We start from the raw sequence: 19,695 nt of genomic DNA on the forward strand, positions 1-19,695 counted from the left end.
TTGGTTGATTTGGTGTTTTAAGTCCACTTTATGCACGGTAAGGCTAATCGGGACTGGACCTATAGTTTAAAGTGGGATACGAACCACTTGTACCTTCACCGGGTATCGAACCCGGGACCCCTTGTTTACAAGGCGACGACGCTACCACTGCGCCATCGGAGAGGCCCGTTATCACTCGTGTCATAATTCTTCCTCTTCGTCACGATTAGAAAAACGTTTGAAGAGAAGTGACACTATATAAGAAAAGAAAGTAAAACTGAATTCCGTGACACATCAGCCCGTTGAGAGATTTCCAAGCGGATTTCCATTGGGTGAAGCGTGATCAGAGCGTCGAGTCCCACAGTCGCTGTTTTCTGGCTTTCGATACCGATGCCCGCCAATATAACTTTCAAGCAGCTCCCCCACGGTGCTGGGCCAACACTGATATTTCGGAGCTCTCGCCGAGAGTGGAACCCGTGGCATCAAACCAGCTCCAGGTGGGAGCTTTCTTATGATACTGCCATGTGTTACGCCTCTGTAACAAGCATAACTTTTAACCATTCGAAAGCATAGGTACATTACGTATTTGTTATTTGGTAGTTTTCACGTCATCTGCGAATCAAAGTTCAACTGTGTTGAAACAACTAACCTGAATGTAATCCACTAATGGCTGCAAATTGTAAATTAAATTTATTTTCTGTAAAATACGCTAAAAGAAAAAAATGTATATCATCTCAAGTTTTAAAATTTTAACGTTCATTGAACATGCGTCTAAATAATTTCGATTCATGTAACTTTATTATGATGCAATGACTTTGTAAAGAAAGGGTGTTGGATAGTAAAACCTCAGAACAATCCCTGGATGGACTAGGGAACGCACTTCCTGTGTGGACTAGGAAGGAACTACCCTGAGTGGACCAGGAGTAATTAGACAATTATAAAATTAGCTTATAAACCATTTTCAGATCAGATAGAACTAATGATGACTAAATTATCCCGTCCGTGATCCTTAGTTTTACACTCACTCTTACGCCAAAGTGACTGTATGCTGTTTCTACAATAAACTGTTGAATATTTAACATGTATATATTTTCAGTCTTTCTACTCCATAATAATTTATTATAAAATATTAGTTACTTTGTGTGATAACATGTGCTAGTAAACTCAAGATAAGGTAGATTTAAATTGTCCCAGATTTGTTCATGACATTAAGAGGTTGGCTGGGGATGGCACCACTGACGTTTTGATTTAGAGTCTTGGCTTGGCATGACTGTTCCTTGGTGATCGTTACGATGCATAACTGAACCAAAAGAAACTGAGATTAATAGGGTTTTAATTTTATTCACAAATTGTACTCCTTAACTTACATCTTATAATAACTAAACAGCTAGTGTATTTGGATTTCTATTTTTATTATTTTACGTCGCTTTTTATCCGTTTACGAGTAATCACGTAAAGAAAGATTAGTAATTAATAGGATGTAGAGAAGATTATACGGACTGGCGGTAGAGACGCCTGACCCTGCCTTCAAGAATGCAGTGTACCACGTAGACAAGAGATTGGCATTTGAGTGCTTTCCGAAAAGCTCATCCATTACACCTTGACACCACCACCATCTGACGATATTTTTTGTTGAAATCGTGAGAAATTTTTATTTGAATTTTTTGTTGAGTCCGTAGTCAGTCGCTATCCTACGAATGAATGGGCAACCTTCGCATAAAACCAGACTCTAGAGATACGGGCTCCTCCAGAGACTGACTGTACTGCAAAACAATCATGAAATGCTACCTCGCTCAATTTGAGCGATGGGCTACCAAGTGGAGAACATGTGCAAACCCCGAAAACACAGCGTCCCTCTTCACACACCAACAACACCGCTTCCGACCATGCATTTGCTTCCATTAGCGCCACATCTTATGCCAATATAACACCCGATTAAAAGGGTATAGGTGGCAAGAACACTATCCCGCGTGAATTGAACTTCGAACATTATATATATATATAAACGTAAGACGTTGTAGACGTAAGCAAATGCTAAATTTCTTAACACCTGGTTCGGAGTGCGATTGTGAGCGACATCCTTTATAAATTTGACGGTCCTTTCAGACCGAAGCGACAGGCAACATGTGTCGCTTGAAAGCGAACCACCAGTAATCAATCTTTCTAACCGGAGCGACACAAGCTGCACGTGTCACTTGTCGCTCTGACTGGGCTCAGGGAAGCTGTCAGGTCGAAGCAACAGACTGAGAGTTCTCAGTACAAGAGCCCGTTCAGCCTATAAGCAAACACTCACCACGCATGCGCTACCAACAGTCCGAGACGACACGATGCACCATATTAAGAAAACAGTCAAATCATTGCGACACACATGACACAAGTGATACATGCCGTGTTTCTTCGGTTCGAAAGGTTTCATTGATACTGAGGGTCCACATTCAAGCGACAGGCGGTGCTTCTCGCCTATCGCTTCGGTCTGGTAGCTTCCCAAATGCCGTGCACTGAGATAGATGCCTGTTGTTCGCACATGCGCAGTGAATGTCTGTTTATAAACTGAAGGTGGCCATCTCGCTTGTCGCTTCGCTATGAAATTCCCGTGTCGCCTGTCGTTTCGGCTTGTAAGCTCCCAGAAGCTGGAGAACGAAAACTAGGAGGAGCTTTCCCATTGACGAAATTCCATGGCCCCCTTAAATCCCAACGCTGCCTTAACATGAAAGCCACTGAAGCTTCCTTCCATTTCCTATTCTCTTCTTTCTGTTTATTCTTTTATAGTATATTCACCGCCACGAATTAACTACCGGTAAGCATGAAGATTTGGACATTAACTGTTGAGGTTGTACTCACTGCCTGCGGCCACGAGACCCCTGTTCATTTAGCAAAAGACCAACGACTCTTACCGTTCTAGAGGGTGGGCATGTAGGGAGGCTCTGGAGCGTGGAATACACACATTGCTGGGTGGCAACAGCTAGGAAGGGCAGGCAGGCCTTCAGATAAGGTGCGTGCCTCGCTCTTTGTTGTTTTATTAGGTAAGTGGGGCAGAGGGGAATGACCAACGCAGCTGATCTAATTGAAGCAAAACTGTTAACGGCTTTTTGAAAAGGGAACGCGATGGAAATAAAGTTTGTGTGTGATGTGCGAGGCGTATCGGACTTGGGTCGCTGGTTTTCGGCGCCTCAACTTGTAATCTGTCCACTTTCATACTCAGAACGATGCTGGCGAGAAAAGGTGAGTGAGCCTTTTTTCGTTTTTTCCAACCTGAACAAGTCGATTGAACGGTACAGAGTCCGAATTCCTGTGACCCCTCTCGGTGTATTGTGTGTGTGTGGGTGGGTGTTGGCATTCCTCAGTGCAGCCTCGGTGCAGAAAGTGTGTGTTTTAATGTTATTTGTCAATGTGTTCATTTGCATCTGGAGTTAACGGGCTGATGACGTCTCCTGCTTACAGGTCGTGGCGACTTCGTGGGTGGCATCGACAACGAGGCGCTGGACTTCCCATTGGACGATTACATCACGGTCCAGAATGACGAAAACACTCTGTAAGTACACGTGCTATTTTTCTATTCTTCAATATCAGTCTATAGATTGACAACTAGTTTTCGAGGAGCTTTGCTGTTCAAATACATGGACGTGAATATGGTCATGTAGTGTTAGAAGTTGAGGGATAAAGTAAAGGGCATATTTCATACCAACAGTTTCCTGCCTCTATGTTCGTGAAAGCTGCTAAAAATGAGTGCCGGGAACATGCAGCAGCAGGGTCGGCGGGGGCCCCAAACCGAGGTGTTCTCCTTGAGTAGCGTCAAAACTTTAATTTCGATTATACAAGCATACACACAGAAAACTAATTACATCATATCGATTGATGCACCAGAATGCATCGATTGATGCACTAAAGTGTGTTTTATGGCTTCTTCAAACAATCACATTCACATTTGATGCATTTTCTTGCATTTTTGTATGTCGTGAAAGAAAGTGCATCATTTCATACAAGTGAGGATTTATTTCAGTCGAGATGCACTTCAATGCATCAGTTGATGTTCCTTGATGCACCTTCCTGCATCTTTTCGGATGATGCACTTAAACGTTTGGTCTGAGCTGCAGAGTTCGTGTAGCTCAGACGAAACGTTTAAGTGCATCATCAAAAAAGATGCATTCTGGTGAATCAAAACGCATCAACTGATGCATTGAAATGCACATCGACTGAAATAAATCCTCACTTAAATCAAATGATGCACTTCGGTGTTTGTTTCACGACATACAAAAATGCACCCAAATGCATCAAATGTGAATGTGATTGTTTAAAGAAGCCATAAAACACACTTTAGTGCATCAATCGATGTATTCTGGTGCATCAATCGATATGATGCATTTAGTTCTCCGAGTGTAGTTATTTGCTGTATATAAAAAAGTAACAACTGTGCAACAACGTTCCACACCACATTGCATATTGGAAACAACTAGATGAAAACAAAGAAGTTTCGGATAGGAAATATAGATGGCAGCATAAAGGTAAAGTAATACAGGGTTTGTCCGGAAAGTAATAGGACTGAGTCGATTTAAAAAAAAAATATTGAGCCAATCGTTACAATTCTTTAAAAACTTTCAAAGTAGTCTCCTTCTGCGTCGATACAGCGCTGCCAGCGCGATTTCCAATCATTGAAGGCGTCACGGAAGGCATTCTCCGGAATAGCCTTTAGAGCCGCGGTGCAAGATGCTTGGATCCCCTCTGTCGTCTCAAAATGCTTGCCTTTCATCGGCCTTTTCAGGCGAGGAAACAAAAAGAAGTCCGGGGGGGCCACATCTGGGCTGTAGGCCGGCTGCGGAAGCGTTGGGATGCCTGCCTTGGTCAGGTAGCTGGTCACAAGAAAGGCGGTGTGAGCCGAGGCGTTGTTGTGGTGCAACTTCCAGTCGGCTGCGATGTCTTGTCGGACCCGATTGACCCTTCGTTTGAGTCTCTTGAGCACTTCCACATAACACTTGGCGTTGACGGTTTGTCCAGGAGGAACAAATTCATGGTGGCAAAAAAGATGTCAAAGTCGGTGTTTGTCGAAGTCGAAGGTCTTCCATCACGGTCTTCATCGGCGACCTCTTCCCGGCCCTCCGAAAAGGCCTTGTGCCACCGAAACACACCACTTCTTGCTAAAGTATCATCTGGGTAAGCCTGCTTGATCATATCAAACGTCTCTGTCGCAGATTTACCGAGTTTCACACAGAATTTAATCGCGTACCTCTGCTCTAACGAACGCTGCATTTTCGGCTTGCACCACTCACAGAAACACGTCGCGCGAAAAAGCCTGTCCTGACTCTCCGGGTGCTCGGAGACAACTGACTAGCCACTTGTAGGTTAGGTAGGAACCCCCTCTACCGAATACAGTCAGTGCGCGCGCGCTCCGAAGTACAGTCGCGGCGAAAAAAAATCAGTCCTATTACTTTCCGGACAAACCCTGTATTAATAAATTGATGAAGGATAAGTATCGACTTAATGAGGGTAAAAATATGTTAAGAAGATGTAGAAAAGATGAAGTCAATGTATGAAAAATAGACAAGAGATGGAAAGAAAAACAGTTGCTTTTCATCATTCAACAATTTCAAACCTTATTGTCAATTAATAGATACGCATAAGGAAGTACTCGGACTTCGGAAGCCTATTTAGTCGCCTTCTTCGTTACTACCATCCCTGCAACGAGGAATCTCTGGAACTTACTGTTGCATAATTGAATTGAATTGAATTGAATTGAATTGAAAAGTCTTTTTATTTACTACAGAGCGAGATTCAGCCTTGGGCTGCTCTACCACCTAACTCTGGTGAATAAAAGTTACAATACATACATTTATAATACTGAATAATACTGAAATCAAATAACATAACATGAATGAATATGACATAAATGAAAAATAATAAAATTATAAGAGAATACAATGACAGATACATTAACACACACACACACACACATACACACGTGTACATACGAAATTTCCAGATCGATACTAAAATAGCATGCACACAGGTTGAAATATTCTTTGTGTCAGATAAGTGTTTGCAAAATACATGGTTTTACTTTACTTGATTCCTGTTGCTTAGCCGTACGAGCTAATGCTCAATTTTTGTCTTTGCAATAAAAATAATACGACTTGTTCTTTACGTACTGCAAAATCATGTAGCAATTTAAGCAAAGAGATTACTGTTATTTTGATATCATTATGTAGGTATTAAATAAATGAATACCTACAAAATAAAGTATTCTTAGCAGTAATACTTAAAGTATTAAAAAATAAGGATATTATTTATATTACTTAAAACCGTAAATACGTAGCAGGGTCAAGGTTTTTATTGGGAGTGTAAAGTTTGGGGACGAGGGTGAAAAGTTAGGGATGGCAGGGTTGAAAGTAGGGGACGCCAATAATCCTCCTCGGGTGAAAATTTTATTTTGAGCCGTCTCTGTGTCCCCCTCTCGCGAAATTTTCCTGAACATCTGCCCCAAAATTGTGCAAGAGTACCCGATTTATGAATACAATGTCCTTAGTTCGAAAATGTTGGTTGATGCATGGGGCCAGTGCTCGACGTGAGAGGGGATGCGGGGGACGGTATCCCCCCAGCTAGCAAAATTTCCGCAAAGCATCCCCCACCTGTTTTATTATCACCATGGTACATAGGAACATCCTCCATCTAACACCAAGGCTCGACGAAACATCCCTGCAGTTAAGATTTTCCACTTCAAGCGCTGCGTGGGACAGCAGGAAATAGAACTGAAGAAAACCTAATATAACTCTTTCCTAGACTAACCCAACACAGGTTAATAAAGCATCTGACGTACTGATAATGAAGTTCGGACGCTACGACGCATGTAAACCCTATTGTCATGGGACACTATGTACTCCCCACATTCCCACGACAAACCTTTGGCCAAACGCGTTTGAAAGAACCGCCTCGGTGCCGAGTGTTTTCAGTTCACGATCTCACTAACAAGAAAACCGGGTTCGAGTCCTGGTCTAGGGGTAACCTTTTCTGCCTCTTCATTAATATCAACTAATCATCATTCATTATCTTCGCTGCGATCAGTAAAAAGGTGGCAGAAAAGGGACGTGGAATAACGAAAAATACAAATACAAACAATGTGTTTGTATACGTTCTTGGCCATCACCTATTCTAAAGCACTAAAACATTATGTATCCCAGTGTTTATAATCAAATTGTAACCAGGAGAGTGGTTCAATAAAGATTCATTTTCCATATTTCACATGATATTTTGTGCAAAGTGTGATACGCATAATAAGTGTACTAAAACTAGAAAATTGCAGCACTCTCATTGAGTTCTTCTGCTAAGGAGTTAAACGTGTGAGGAAATGTTGACGTGGAGAAAGATGAATCCTGTATCTGTTTTAGAAATGAAAGAATAATGTGAAGATAGCCAGATAGCTTGTTATTATGAGCCCCTACCTATAGCAATTGTAGACATTGGTTGAAGCTGAGTCATTCAAGGTGATCTTCATTCAACCATTGATGACAACACAATCAGAAGTTTGGAAAACGTTGATCATCGAATATCGCCGAATATACGTGCGTAAATTGTACTCTGGGATAATGAATGATTACTGCATGTTCAATGAAAACATTCATTTTCTTATCCGTATCTATTTGCAAAATTGAGTACCAGATGGATCTCCAGTTTATTAACTGTTTTCTAGAAGGCTTATCGACAACAGAAATCACTAAAGCGTGTTAACTCTGCACCAAAAATTGTGGAATATTTCTTCTCTCGTCTAAGCATACAGGATGGCAGCTGGATACGTCATTTTGACCCAAAAAGTAAAGGCACTTCTCTACTCACTGCACAAGAAGGCAAGGATCCAATCTTCAGCAAGAAAGGTCTTGCCGATAGTGTGTTGGGATCAGGAGACATATCTTACCTGATACGAACTTACTGCAAAAATTACAGTACAAAATCCTATCCCGTAGTCGTGTCATGCTGTCTGACGTTACAAATAGGCAAGCGGCCACATGTGGCTATGAAATACCATCCAGCTTACTTGCCGGATCTTACACTGTCACGTTTCTTCTTGTTTCCTTCTCTAAAATAATTTAAACCGGCCCCCGTGGCGGAGTGGTTAGCACATCGCGCTACGACACCGGGGGTCCCGGGTTCGAATCCCGGCATGGGTGTTTGTGAGTGTCCGTTCATCAATTTCAACATATCATCACTCATCTCCATCTCCGCAAATGAGACAAAAGTGGCACAAAAAGCAAAGAAAAATAAAGCAAATCAATCAATCTAAAATAATTTCTTCGGATCATCTATTTTTCTGACGACGAGACTCATATCTGCAACAAGGTTATGGTTCAAAGATCAAAATCACGTCTTCCGTAAAAATGGATCCGTCGTCTGCTCCACCATTACAGAAAATGTGTAAATTTTCACTGTGGCCTATGCATAAAACGAGTATAACTTGTCAAGAATCAACAGGATAGCACCTCTAAGTAGGTCAGAGCCATTCCTTTACGCACCTCCCTGGTATAATCGTGTTTTTCACCTCGATTGATTGCTTGATTGGAGCTATTTTACTTCGCGTTTCTGCACTTTTGACTAATGATTGATTGATTTTCTGTTTTAAGTTCACTTTATGCACAGTAAGGCTAATCGGGACTGGACCTACGGTTTAAAGTGCACTTGGAGAACTAAATGCATCATATCGACTGATGCACTAAAGTGTGTGTTATGGCTTCTTCAAAGAATCAGATTTATATTTGATACATTTTGGTGCATTTTTGTATGTCGTGAAAGAAACATCAATGTGCATCATTTGATTCAAGTGAAGATTTATTTCAGTCGATATGCACTTCAATGCATCAGTTGATGCGTTTTGATGCACCAGAATGCATCTTTTTTGATGATGCAGGAAGGTGCATCAAGGAACATCAACTGATGCATTGTAATTTATCTCGACTGGAATAAATCCTCACTTGAATCAAATGATGCACTTTGATGTTTCTTTCACGACATACAAAAATGCAAGAAAATGCATCAAATGTGAATGTGATTGTTTGAAGAAGCCATAAAACACACTGTAGTGCATCAATCGATGCATTCTGGTGCATCAATCGATATGATGCATTTAGTTTTGTGTGTGGGATCCGAACATATATGTGCCTCCACCGGGTATCGAACCAGGGACCCCTTGATTACAAGGCAACGACGATACCATTGCGCCATCGGGGAGGCGCTAATGCGAAGATGAGGACGAATGAAGAAACTATCACATACTCATAAGGACAGCACACAGCACAGGACCATAGAGAATTATACTTGCCATGGGTCAAGACGCCAGAGCCTCATTAGTCTGCAAACTCCAGTCCAAGGTCTACTACTTCAAGGAGGCTGACATTTTGGTGCCCGTATGAAGGGTCACCCCTTTCCCCCCTGTTTTTCATCTCGATTTCGGGCTCAGATTCCACCATGCGGGGTCTATGCTTTGGTGTATTTCCATTTGAAAAATCGTACACTATAGCTATCTTAACAATACAAAGTAATGGATTTTTGTTCACATAGAAAGAATAAGTTCAAAGTAAAAAATAATAACAAGGTCGCTCAATTTTGAAGACCACTTTCGTATTACATCAAGGTTCCGATTTCGTCAGATAGAAACCAATTGAATTCCATTGCGTGTTGCAAATTATGGCCTGTAAGGTCCTCGAGGCGTTTCTTCCGAAAAGGTGCCAAAAAGTGGACCCAAAAGAGAATGAAGGAGCACATGGAATTTGCAAATGAAAACAAGAGGATTGTTGAAGCCAGGAAAATATATGAGGAGGAGGAGTCAGGAGGAGTCAGCAAATAGCATTAGGATCCTATTTCATTTGTACTTCTTCTGGATGGGTCCTGTCTTCTCATTTTCTTTATTCCAGGCGCAGTTATATCATCAGGGAAATGCCCAACGTCAGCGGGTGGGCTTGGTCGTACCCAGAGGAAACAAGGGCCACTTATCATCCTGGAAAACTAGTGCTGACATATTTCATTTTGTTCATACGTTGGAAAGTTATATAAGTGCCATTTCCTTTTCATATGATTCAAAAACAAAAGGATTGTCACAATTCCAAAGTTCTTCCCTGGATTATTTTTTTTGTCCCTTGGCAAAAAATCTGGGTGCGTTCATGTCCCTAGCTCATCTTGAAGTAATTTCAGCCCCCGCTTCTACGCACACACAGAGGGTTGAAGAGAGAAAGAATCAGAAATAAATAAATAAAGTGACAGGAAGAGAGAAAGAAAGAAGGAAGAAAAAGAACAATAGAAGAAAAGGATAAAAAGTCAACGAGCACACAAACAGAGATAGCTAGAGAAACAGAGAGAGAGAAAGAACAGAAATGTTCTGGCGATGAAACCGAAAGAAACTTCCAGCAAATGAATTATGAGTTGGGTTTGTGCTTCAATTCTCTCTACTAGATGAGTTGATGCAAACGTCGGGACACATGTCCCGCGCGGAGGACATTGCAAGATTTAGAACCTAAATATTTAGCAAACGTGACAAATAAAATGATTTTTAGAATATTTAGGTAAATTTCTTCGAATTTAAGATGGACAACAACCTTCGCAAGTGATCTGGAAAATACGATGCATATCATGTACTCATTAGACAAACGTAATATTTTGTTACTTATGTTATCTATTTTTATATTAAAGATGGAATTTGCAACCTTTATTCGGAGATATTTACATGCCAGAGAACAAAGTTAACATAGTCTGTTCGTAGCACGTCATAGCCTCATCAGATCTAGCACTGCAAATATTGTGAGTAATATTGTCAAGTTTAAACACATATTGTTTATTTTGTTCATGTTATTTTACTCCTCTGGTTCCTCGTAGTCCTCCCTGACCTCTGGTGGAGCGTGTGGACATTATGTGACCTGTATTGACGAGCTGCTAGGGACAGCATTAGCACCTTTGGAAATACATGCTAACAGCGCCAAACCTGACCTGCGTAACCTATCCACGTATGCATATAGCTTAATAGCTTAAATAAATAAAATATAACTTGCAAAATCTATTTACATGCTTATTTATGCTATTATATGCCTACGTGGATAGGTTAGGCAGGCCAGGTTTGGTGCTGTTAGCATGTATTTCCAAAGGTGCTAATGCTGCCCTTAGCCGCTCTTCCTGTATTGTGCTGCTGGCTAACACAAATCAGTGCTATGTGTTTCTGCAATGATACAGAACAGAAAAAGCAATTCCCGAGAGCTCGTAGTTTCGAAACAAGATTTCGCCAAGGACAATGTTATTGACTGAGATATTACTTATTACACTCATTTGGCGTTCATATCTTCAGAGCGGCCTTCGCGATGGCGTAGTGGCGTCGTCACCTTGTAATCAATGGGCTTCGGGTTCGATAACCGGTGGAGGTCATGTCAATACCCGGAAACCATAGTTACATGTATCGCATTAAAGTCGGTCACTTTGGGGTATATATTTCTACATCTAATTGCTCTGTGGTGTGTGTTTCAAGCTTAAAAGTAGTTTTCCATCGCAGTTTTTGCCCTTAAAAATTTGCTTGCAGGATGTTGCACCAATGAGTTTAATTTTTTATGTAGTGCTACATTTATAGTTTCATTGTAAATTCCGGGCTGTAAGGGCGACTCTTTTGTTAAGACATCCAAATGTGTCTTAACAAAAGACACAACACAAGATTTTCACGTAGTACACCCTGAACTGCATTATGCAGAATATCGAGGGTCTGGGCTCAGCCAGTATAGTCCTTCCTCTGTTCGGCTTGCGTTGTCTCGCCCATCCCATTATATCACCATTCATCTCCATTGTCGCGATTAGCCAAAAGTGACAGAAAAGCGACGTAAAATCAACTAAATCAATGAATCAATCAAACGGTTGGCAATTCTGTGTCGTTACTTGATTCTGAAAACCTCTACGAAAAACTGAAGCTAAATTTGTGTCAAATAGACTTTTGACAAAATTGTATACGTTCCGCCATTCCGCACTAAGTCACGTGGATGCTTTTGCCGATAAAACCGCGTCTTCCGCAAGAAGCAAGTATAGATGAAGTCCTGATTCGAACGCCACTTTTGTATCTTTGACACATATCGAGAGGAAACCGAAGGGACGGGTATCTGGTTTCGAGTCGGCGCCTGTTTTTTCCTGAAAAGCGTTGTTGTCACTTTACTTGCAGTGTTTAGGCATCCATTCATTAACTGCGAGGTTATACTCCCAAGGTCTTCACATTGTATAAAAAAAATAGCACACGTGGACTTGACAAGAGCTGTCAGTTTCTAAAACGGACGTAATTGGTGGGAAAGGCTTGAGGGGAAGATATACTGGGTTCCAAGTGGACGTGACGTACGGTTGTTGACTTCTGTAACCTAGGAAACTGATCTTTCGGACCTTTCGTTGAAGTAAAGTGGCGTTCGAATCAGGACTTCAACTTTACGATAGCTCTGGCGTGTTAGCAGGGGATAAGCCACAACATGGCTTTTTACCCTTTCAACAGGGTGGGCGGCGAAGTTTGGCAACGCTGGCGGCCAGTTCGCCGACGTGGTTGGCTTTGCTGACAAAGCTCCTTACTGTTACTTTTGGCAGGGATATGACATAGTTATACATTTTCCCTGTAATATATTGAAGCAACCACGCTGGTGAGCTCAAAGCCAACCGTGAAGTTGTATGGTGTTGAGCAGAAATGAGTGCACGTTGGTGATTCAAATAATGCACAGCTTTGACCGAACATCTACGTCACAGGACGCAACCGAGCGGCTGAGCACGAAAGTAGAAATGTTAATTAAATGTTGTAATTGTAACAGGAGCTTTACTTTCTCTCTCATTTCACTTGTTCCGCCTGGAATCCGAGATAACAGCTTTCTTGGAGAGAAGTAATAAATATATTCTGTCATATTATCAGAGCCAAGTTTTTTTTTCTTTTTTTTTAGAGTACGTTATCCACTTTTTTTTATTGTCGAAAGTTCGAAGTGAAAATTGGAGTAATTAATGCTTTGCATTTCACTGGGAATTTAGTTTCAGGTGTTGTTGGTTTCAGTGCTTTGGATTATTTGCACCCCTTGCACTAAGTGGCGTGCTCAGGATTTTCGATAAGGGAAGGGTTACACAGAGTGGTGTAAAGAAAATGTGTTCAAATCAGGGTTGTTAAAGTTCCAGTAACCCATAAATTCTAAAGGGTTCTATTGGGTTTCGATGTAGCACCGGAACTTTTTTTCTCGCACAATTTAAATTCGGTCCAAGTTTCGTATTGTTTCATTGAAAAAAAAGGTTCCTGGACCGTATTTAAATTGATCCGGAAAAAAGGTTTCTGGACCTAATTGAAATATTGGGTTGGTGCGAATGAAATGTCCGCTTTGACGTCTGGTGGGAAACTCACCTCAACAACACAACACAGGGATTGACTGAGGTCACGGGTCTAATGTCATAAACTCTGTATACGTCCAGCAAACAGGCTGGAGCACCCAGACAGTCAGGAGGCAGTGTGTTGCTGAACAGGGTCATCTGAAAGTGTTCATGGAGAACACACAATTGCGAGTGATTTGTCTTTACGAATTCAAACTGGGACATTCTGCTCAGCAAGCCGCCAAAAACACTAACAGTGCATTTGGGCCAGGAATGGTAAATGAACTCACCATTCGCCGCTGGTTTGTCAAATTTCGTTCCGGTGACACAGCATTGCAAAATGAACCCAGTGGCCATCGGCCAACATCATGTTCGGATGAGCTCCTCAGGAACCCCGTGGAAGCGGACCCTCGGAAAAGTGTTCGTGCCATTGCAGACGAGTTAGGCATACACCATGCCACTGTCGTTTGGCGGCTCCGTGGAAGCAGTAAAGTGAAAAAGTTGGACTCATGGGTACCAAATGATTTGACACAGGTCAACAAGACTCGCCGCCTGGAGGTGTGCAGTTCTCTGAGTGTAAGGAATAACTGGGATGGTTTCCTGCATCGGATTGTCACTTCAGATGAAAAATGGATCTGCTATGACAATCATAAACGATCAGGACAATGGTTGGATCGTGATCAACGTCCAGGGCGGTTTCCGAAACCACCTCTCCACCCACGGAAGGTGTTGTTGCTGGTATGGTGGTCTATGGTGGGTGTGATCCATCATGTCTTTCTCAGGCGAGGTGAAACCATCAATGCAAATTGTTACAGTCCTGAACTCCATGAAATGCACCGCAAACTTCTCCGCAAGCATCCAGCAATGGTCCACAGACATGGTGTCCTCGTGTTGCACGACAATGCTCGCCCACATGTCGCACAAAGGACGGTGCAGGCTCTGCATGAGTTGCAATATGAAACCCTTTCTCATCCAGCATATTCTCCCGACCTCTCTTCCATTGACTACCATCACTTCCGGCATCTCGATCACTTCCTAACAGGGAAGACCTTCGCTGATGATCGGGCGGTGCAATATGCCGTTGAGGATATCTTTGCGTCGCAGACTCCAGACTTCTTTCGCCATGGAATCCAATTGTTGGCTGAGCGATGACAAGTGTGTGTGGCTGCAGACGGCGACTATTTTGTTTAACCAGGTATTGTAGTTTTGATTTTTTTGGCCTTTGGCAATGACGCACCAGGGCCGGACATTTCAATTGCACCAACCCAATACTTTACAGATAAAAATGTTCTTTTCGGTCCAGAACCCATTTACGCTTGCTGATTTTCTCTCCTGGACCGGAACTGAATTTATTTAAAATCCCTTGACCTTTAACAACCCTGGTTCAAATATTTCAATCAAAAATAGTTAACATGCACGATTCGTTTTATGAAAGAATGAAATCATGCAGTGAAAATATTATTTTATGTGAAAGAAGGTAACTTCACTACAGCGTCAGATTTAAATAAAAAGGAAACGAAAGAAAGTTATGGTATTGTTATTGAATATGATTAAGCATACTACTTTGATACGAAAAACAGTATTTTGATATTGAACACACCCATATTTGTAATTAAATATAATGAACGTCGTACCAGCGGCACATCGGAAATGAAGAGAAACTTGTATTAGCCTTCCATAATTCTTGGATTTAACCTTCAACGTATTCTGCTTATTGCTTTTAGGTAACAATATGAAATATATATATATTTTCATAATTGTTATAATGTTTATATTGTGATCATGTATTATAGGACACCTGGACTTCAGACTAAGGGTTCTTTGCACCAGAAAAGTGTAATTTATTCGTCACCTGATTGCACATTTATCTATCAACGGGTGCACCCTCTCTCACTCTAAAGCAAAATGTCCAATTCCCACACTGGCCTTGCGTTGACCATGAACTCTACCACGTGTGTGATTGGTTTCTCTCGAGTCCAATGTCGCGGTTGAAGTGAAACCACGCATGTGTGGTCAAAGTTTTTCTACGCACAGCACTTACGCACAATTTGTTGCTAATCAAGTTCCTTTCACGGCCATAATGATCGCTCGATCGAGCATATTAACCTTGAAATTCAATGTCGCACCTTTTCCTTTCTGGTGTTTTTTCTTCATAATCTTGCAGCAGTCTGTTTCAATTGTCGAAATTGACTGGAAGTTCGGATCACTTAGGATCTGAAGAAAAATCATAAGGGTTTACGTGTAAAGTGAAATTTTTTGAAAGAGAATTTGAGTTGGTGTTTTAAGTCCACTTTATGCACAGTAAGGCTAATCGGGACTGGACCTACAGTTTAAAGTGGGATCCGAACCACTTGTGCCTCCACCGGGTATCGAACCCGGGACCCCTTGATTACAAGGCAATGACGCTACCACTGCGCCATGGGGGAGGTCGAAAGAGAATTTGATTCAAACCAACAACTTGGATAAGATAAACGCACCCTACAAGGAACAATGTTGAACAGTTGACATTGTTCATTCAAATAGACACACAGTGGCAGGAAATATCTAGAAATGCGAAGCAGGGACACCCGCAGAAGATATTTCAAGGTGATATAATGGAGGTTGCGTCAATATGTCGTCATGTTTAATAGTTATAATTCATTTCTCTGTTTGAATCATGGATCATCGCTTTCCATGTTGTCCAATAGTCCGCTAACACTCATGTACGGAACGTGCTGCTGTGTGAACACCTGGAATCCTTTTTCGTCACTGCTGCCTGCAATCGGTAGACTAGACTCGTAGCTTCATATGCCAGTTCTCACGTCTCGAATGGTGGACCATGGGACCTGAAAAAAAAAAAAAGTGTAAATCAATTATAGTACGCCCCTCGTATTAGTTTTATCACAGTAGTCTGCATCATCTCGCAAGAAATGAATGGTGATTTCACCGGAATAGGCGCCTTTTAATGGTTTTTGCTCCTAATTTTAAAATTAGTTGAATTTTTCTCGATCTGAGGAAGGCGAAGTTAAAAAGGAAGAAAGATAGGAACTTGTGTGTGAGAGAGAGAGAGAGAGAGAGAGAAATGTATAGCCAAAATGATGGATGAAGAAAGAGATTGACTAACAGATAACGAAGGAAAAAGGACACTGTCCCAGGAAGCGAACAATTGATTTGTTGAGTTGTTACTTTAAGTTCACTTTATGCTCAGCAAGGCTAATCGGGACTGGACCTACAGTTCAAAGTGGGATCCGAACCAATATGTGCCTCCATCGGGTATCGAACCCGGGACCCCACGCGCAAGTAGTGACTCGGGAGGGCTCGACCAAGGAACGCGTGAGAGGAAAAGTGAATGCATGGAGGGGTACATGCAGCTACAGCTAGCATCCGTTTGCAGCAGCGAGCACTGCTTTCATCCGTCCACTCTTTCTTCCCTTTCTCTGCCGTTATGTGTGGCCTTTACTCACAAATTCCCAAGTCACCGGAGACGAACGTAGACATACTGATAATGAAATACAGAGAATAAAGAAAGCAGAAAAGGGAAAGTGAGGGAGTCAAAGGTATTATTGTAAGAAGGAAATGAGGAAGAATTTTAGTAGCCATGAGAGTCCACCCATGTAAGAGCTGACATCCTTCGGAGGCATCCGAATGTCAACCCCTCTTCCACGTAGTACACCCTGGACCGGAGGGGTCACGCTAATGAGGACAGACCTCACCCTTTGAAGACTTGTGAGGGCGAAGGCGATCCGTGAGGGCATGTGAGGGTGAGGGAGGGAGAACGTCAATGACCACCTCTGCTCTGGACTCTATTCTTGTAGAGTGATTCCTTGTAGAGTGACGAGGCAATGTCGTCTGGACTCGCAGACAATATAACACTCTGTGGACCTGTGGTTGTGCGCTGCCCTCTGTTGTTGTCCTATCATCAATTCCATCATCATCTTCGCGATTAGCCAGAAGTGGCAGAAAAGCGAAGTAAAAAAAAAAACAACCAATGAAGGCCCACCACTGGACGGGAATAGGTCCATACAAACTTCTTTACCTGCTACCCACTAGGGTGGTCGTTCTGCGCGCTTCGCAAATTAGTCTTAAGCGTCTGCAGCTAATATACAATTGCTACACTTCAATATAATGCTTCGGCGACCAGGCTGGTTTTATTGGGTTTGACTTTTATTGACCACTTAAGGTTTATTACCCTCGCAATGCTCCCAATTGCAGATTCAATTAAAGAGGAAAGCGCTCAACGCAGTCGTGAACAAATGAAAACTGCTTTTTATGATTTGCAACTTCACGCTTATCTTGCAAGTGGGGAGGAGGTAGGGGCTTTTTGCAAGCTGCGTACTGTAACAGCACAGTCAATTGTTCGTGACCAGAAGCCTCGTTAATGGGTAATCTACAATCCGTGGCTGCTTGCTTGGAAACAGAGAAGAGAATGGGAAACTCACACTGCGCATGCTCTGCGCGTTTGTTTATTAATCTCGCATCGTATTAACCCTTCGTGTGATAAGATCTTTACACGTGCTTAGGTCGAAACAAAATTGTTTGCAACGAAATCTTCACCTGTAGAAGTTATGCACGAATGCTTGAAGAACGCGCTGTTCGTCAAGGCAAGATTTTTATTTCAACGTAACTCTTACTTTAGAGGTGCTAATGAACCAATATGTAAATGTATGATGACTGGTGTGCAGAGGCCAAAGATCTGTGACGCAATTTTATTATCTCTAACCATAACACGAGCTTAATTAGTGTCAACATACGTAGGGCGAATGCCAGATTTTCTTCATCCAAATAATGATGCATCATTGTTCAGGATGTTACTTCTTAAATAGTAACGGAGTTAAAGTATTTGGAAAGTAACTGAAAGTAACTATTACACTTACATTCTGCGAGAAAATTTTTAGCAAAAAATTACGCACCATCTATAATCATTAATTGTAATAAAATATATATCAAGACTTATGTGTATTTATGTTCCTGGACATATAATATAAGTCTTCGTGTATTTTTAATAGGTACATCAAATAAAATGATTGAACCAGGAGCTAGCTTTGCTTGAATGATTTTAATTCGAGAAATCGTTCGAATGCCGGCCAAGATGCTTTGCACGTGGTGGCATCTAATTAAGGGGTCCCAGGTTCGATACCCGGTGGAGCCACATGACACAATGGCGCAACCACAGGGGGGCTGCGGGGGCATTTCCCCCAACACTTGGATGGAAATCAATTCTAAGGGGGCCAAACATTGACGGCCAAGTACCCCTGTAGGGGGCACAGAGGGGAAATTGCCACCCCTGAATTCAATTTTTTTGCAAACAAAAATACATATCTTAAAATTGTATTGCTCGCTTCCCTCTCAATCCCTGCTTTTCTTAGCCTCATGAAGTTCAGAGCCATAGTTAGGGGACGACGGGAGTCGGCTCTGGACGCCAAAAGATCTAAATGAAAAAAAAGTTGTAAAAGAGAGAATGCCATGGCGATCCGTGAAATTATTTGCGCCCTATTAAATCAATATTGTTTTCAGTTTACAAAAAAATGGACCTAAAAATTTTCTTGCTCTCTTCGCTCGCAGTGTCATTGTTTTCGGTAATGCATTGTAAATTACCAGAGAGAGAAGAAAGACTTCTATTCATTAATTTTGTCATAAATGCAGGGAACAATTTGATGTGGAAGAGGAATGTGCACATTTGAGGCAAAATTTATATTTTTTTTTTTGTTGATTTATTATGAGGTGGATGAATTGATTATGTAATGTATTTAAATTTTATATATATATATACGCACACGCACATACATATGTGTATTTATTAAAAAATTGAATACGTACACAATTTAGTGTTAGCAACTTCCATTATGTATTTTCTTATTTTACGTCTCTGCATGTTGAATGTGTGTAAAACATATGCTGTACATGAAAGTTATAGCTACATGTTACCTATATGTACGAAAAGAATTAGGTATATTCCTAATGCATTTATCATGCGTTTTCTGCCATTCAGAATACAGTTTGTGTGTTTGTTTTCCATTATTAGTTATTGTGAAATTGAACGTTTTGAAAGATGATTTCAAATCGTTTGTTCAAACACAAATGCTTTACCACCGATTTCTACCCCCCTGTTTTGCGGACTTTATGAGGATAATAATGTTTTTGATACTACTACTACTACTACTACTACTACTAATAATAATAATAATAATAATAATGTTATTATTTTTGATACGTTTATCCCCCAGACAAAAATTCGTAGTTGCGCCTCAGTTCGGATCACACTTTAAACTGTAGGTCTAGTCCCGATTAGCCTTTCTGTGCATAAAGTGGGCTTACAACAACAATTTAGATGAAATTTAATCAAACGTTGTGACATCGATTCCACTTACAACAAAATCCACTCTCTCGGCAATAGCTTCTTTCTAACTCGACTAC

General features: G+C 41.4%; 1 protein-coding gene across 8 annotated transcripts in view; it reads left to right on the plus strand.

The window, feature by feature from the left end:
- The window catches only part of LOC145986627 (uncharacterized), a 219,896-nt gene that overhangs the window by 69,000 nt on the left and 131,201 nt on the right, over positions 1-19,695 (plus strand). For 7 of the 8 annotated variants that reach the window (XM_083120861.1, XM_083120860.1, XM_083120863.1 and 4 more), the window contains one exon: positions 3,421-3,511. In XM_083120861.1, coding sequence (XP_082976987.1) covers positions 3,421-3,511 — 91 coding nt within the window. Of the gene's footprint in view, positions 1-3,161; positions 3,202-3,420; positions 3,512-19,695 lie in introns of those variants that run through there. The other variant, XM_083120866.1, reaches the window with a different exon arrangement.

The sequence above is a fragment of the Lepisma saccharinum genome, chromosome 4, assembly GCF_977018435.1.
Source record: "Lepisma saccharinum chromosome 4, izLepSacc3.1, whole genome shotgun sequence".
Lineage (NCBI taxonomy): Eukaryota > Metazoa > Arthropoda > Insecta > Zygentoma > Lepismatidae > Lepisma > Lepisma saccharinum.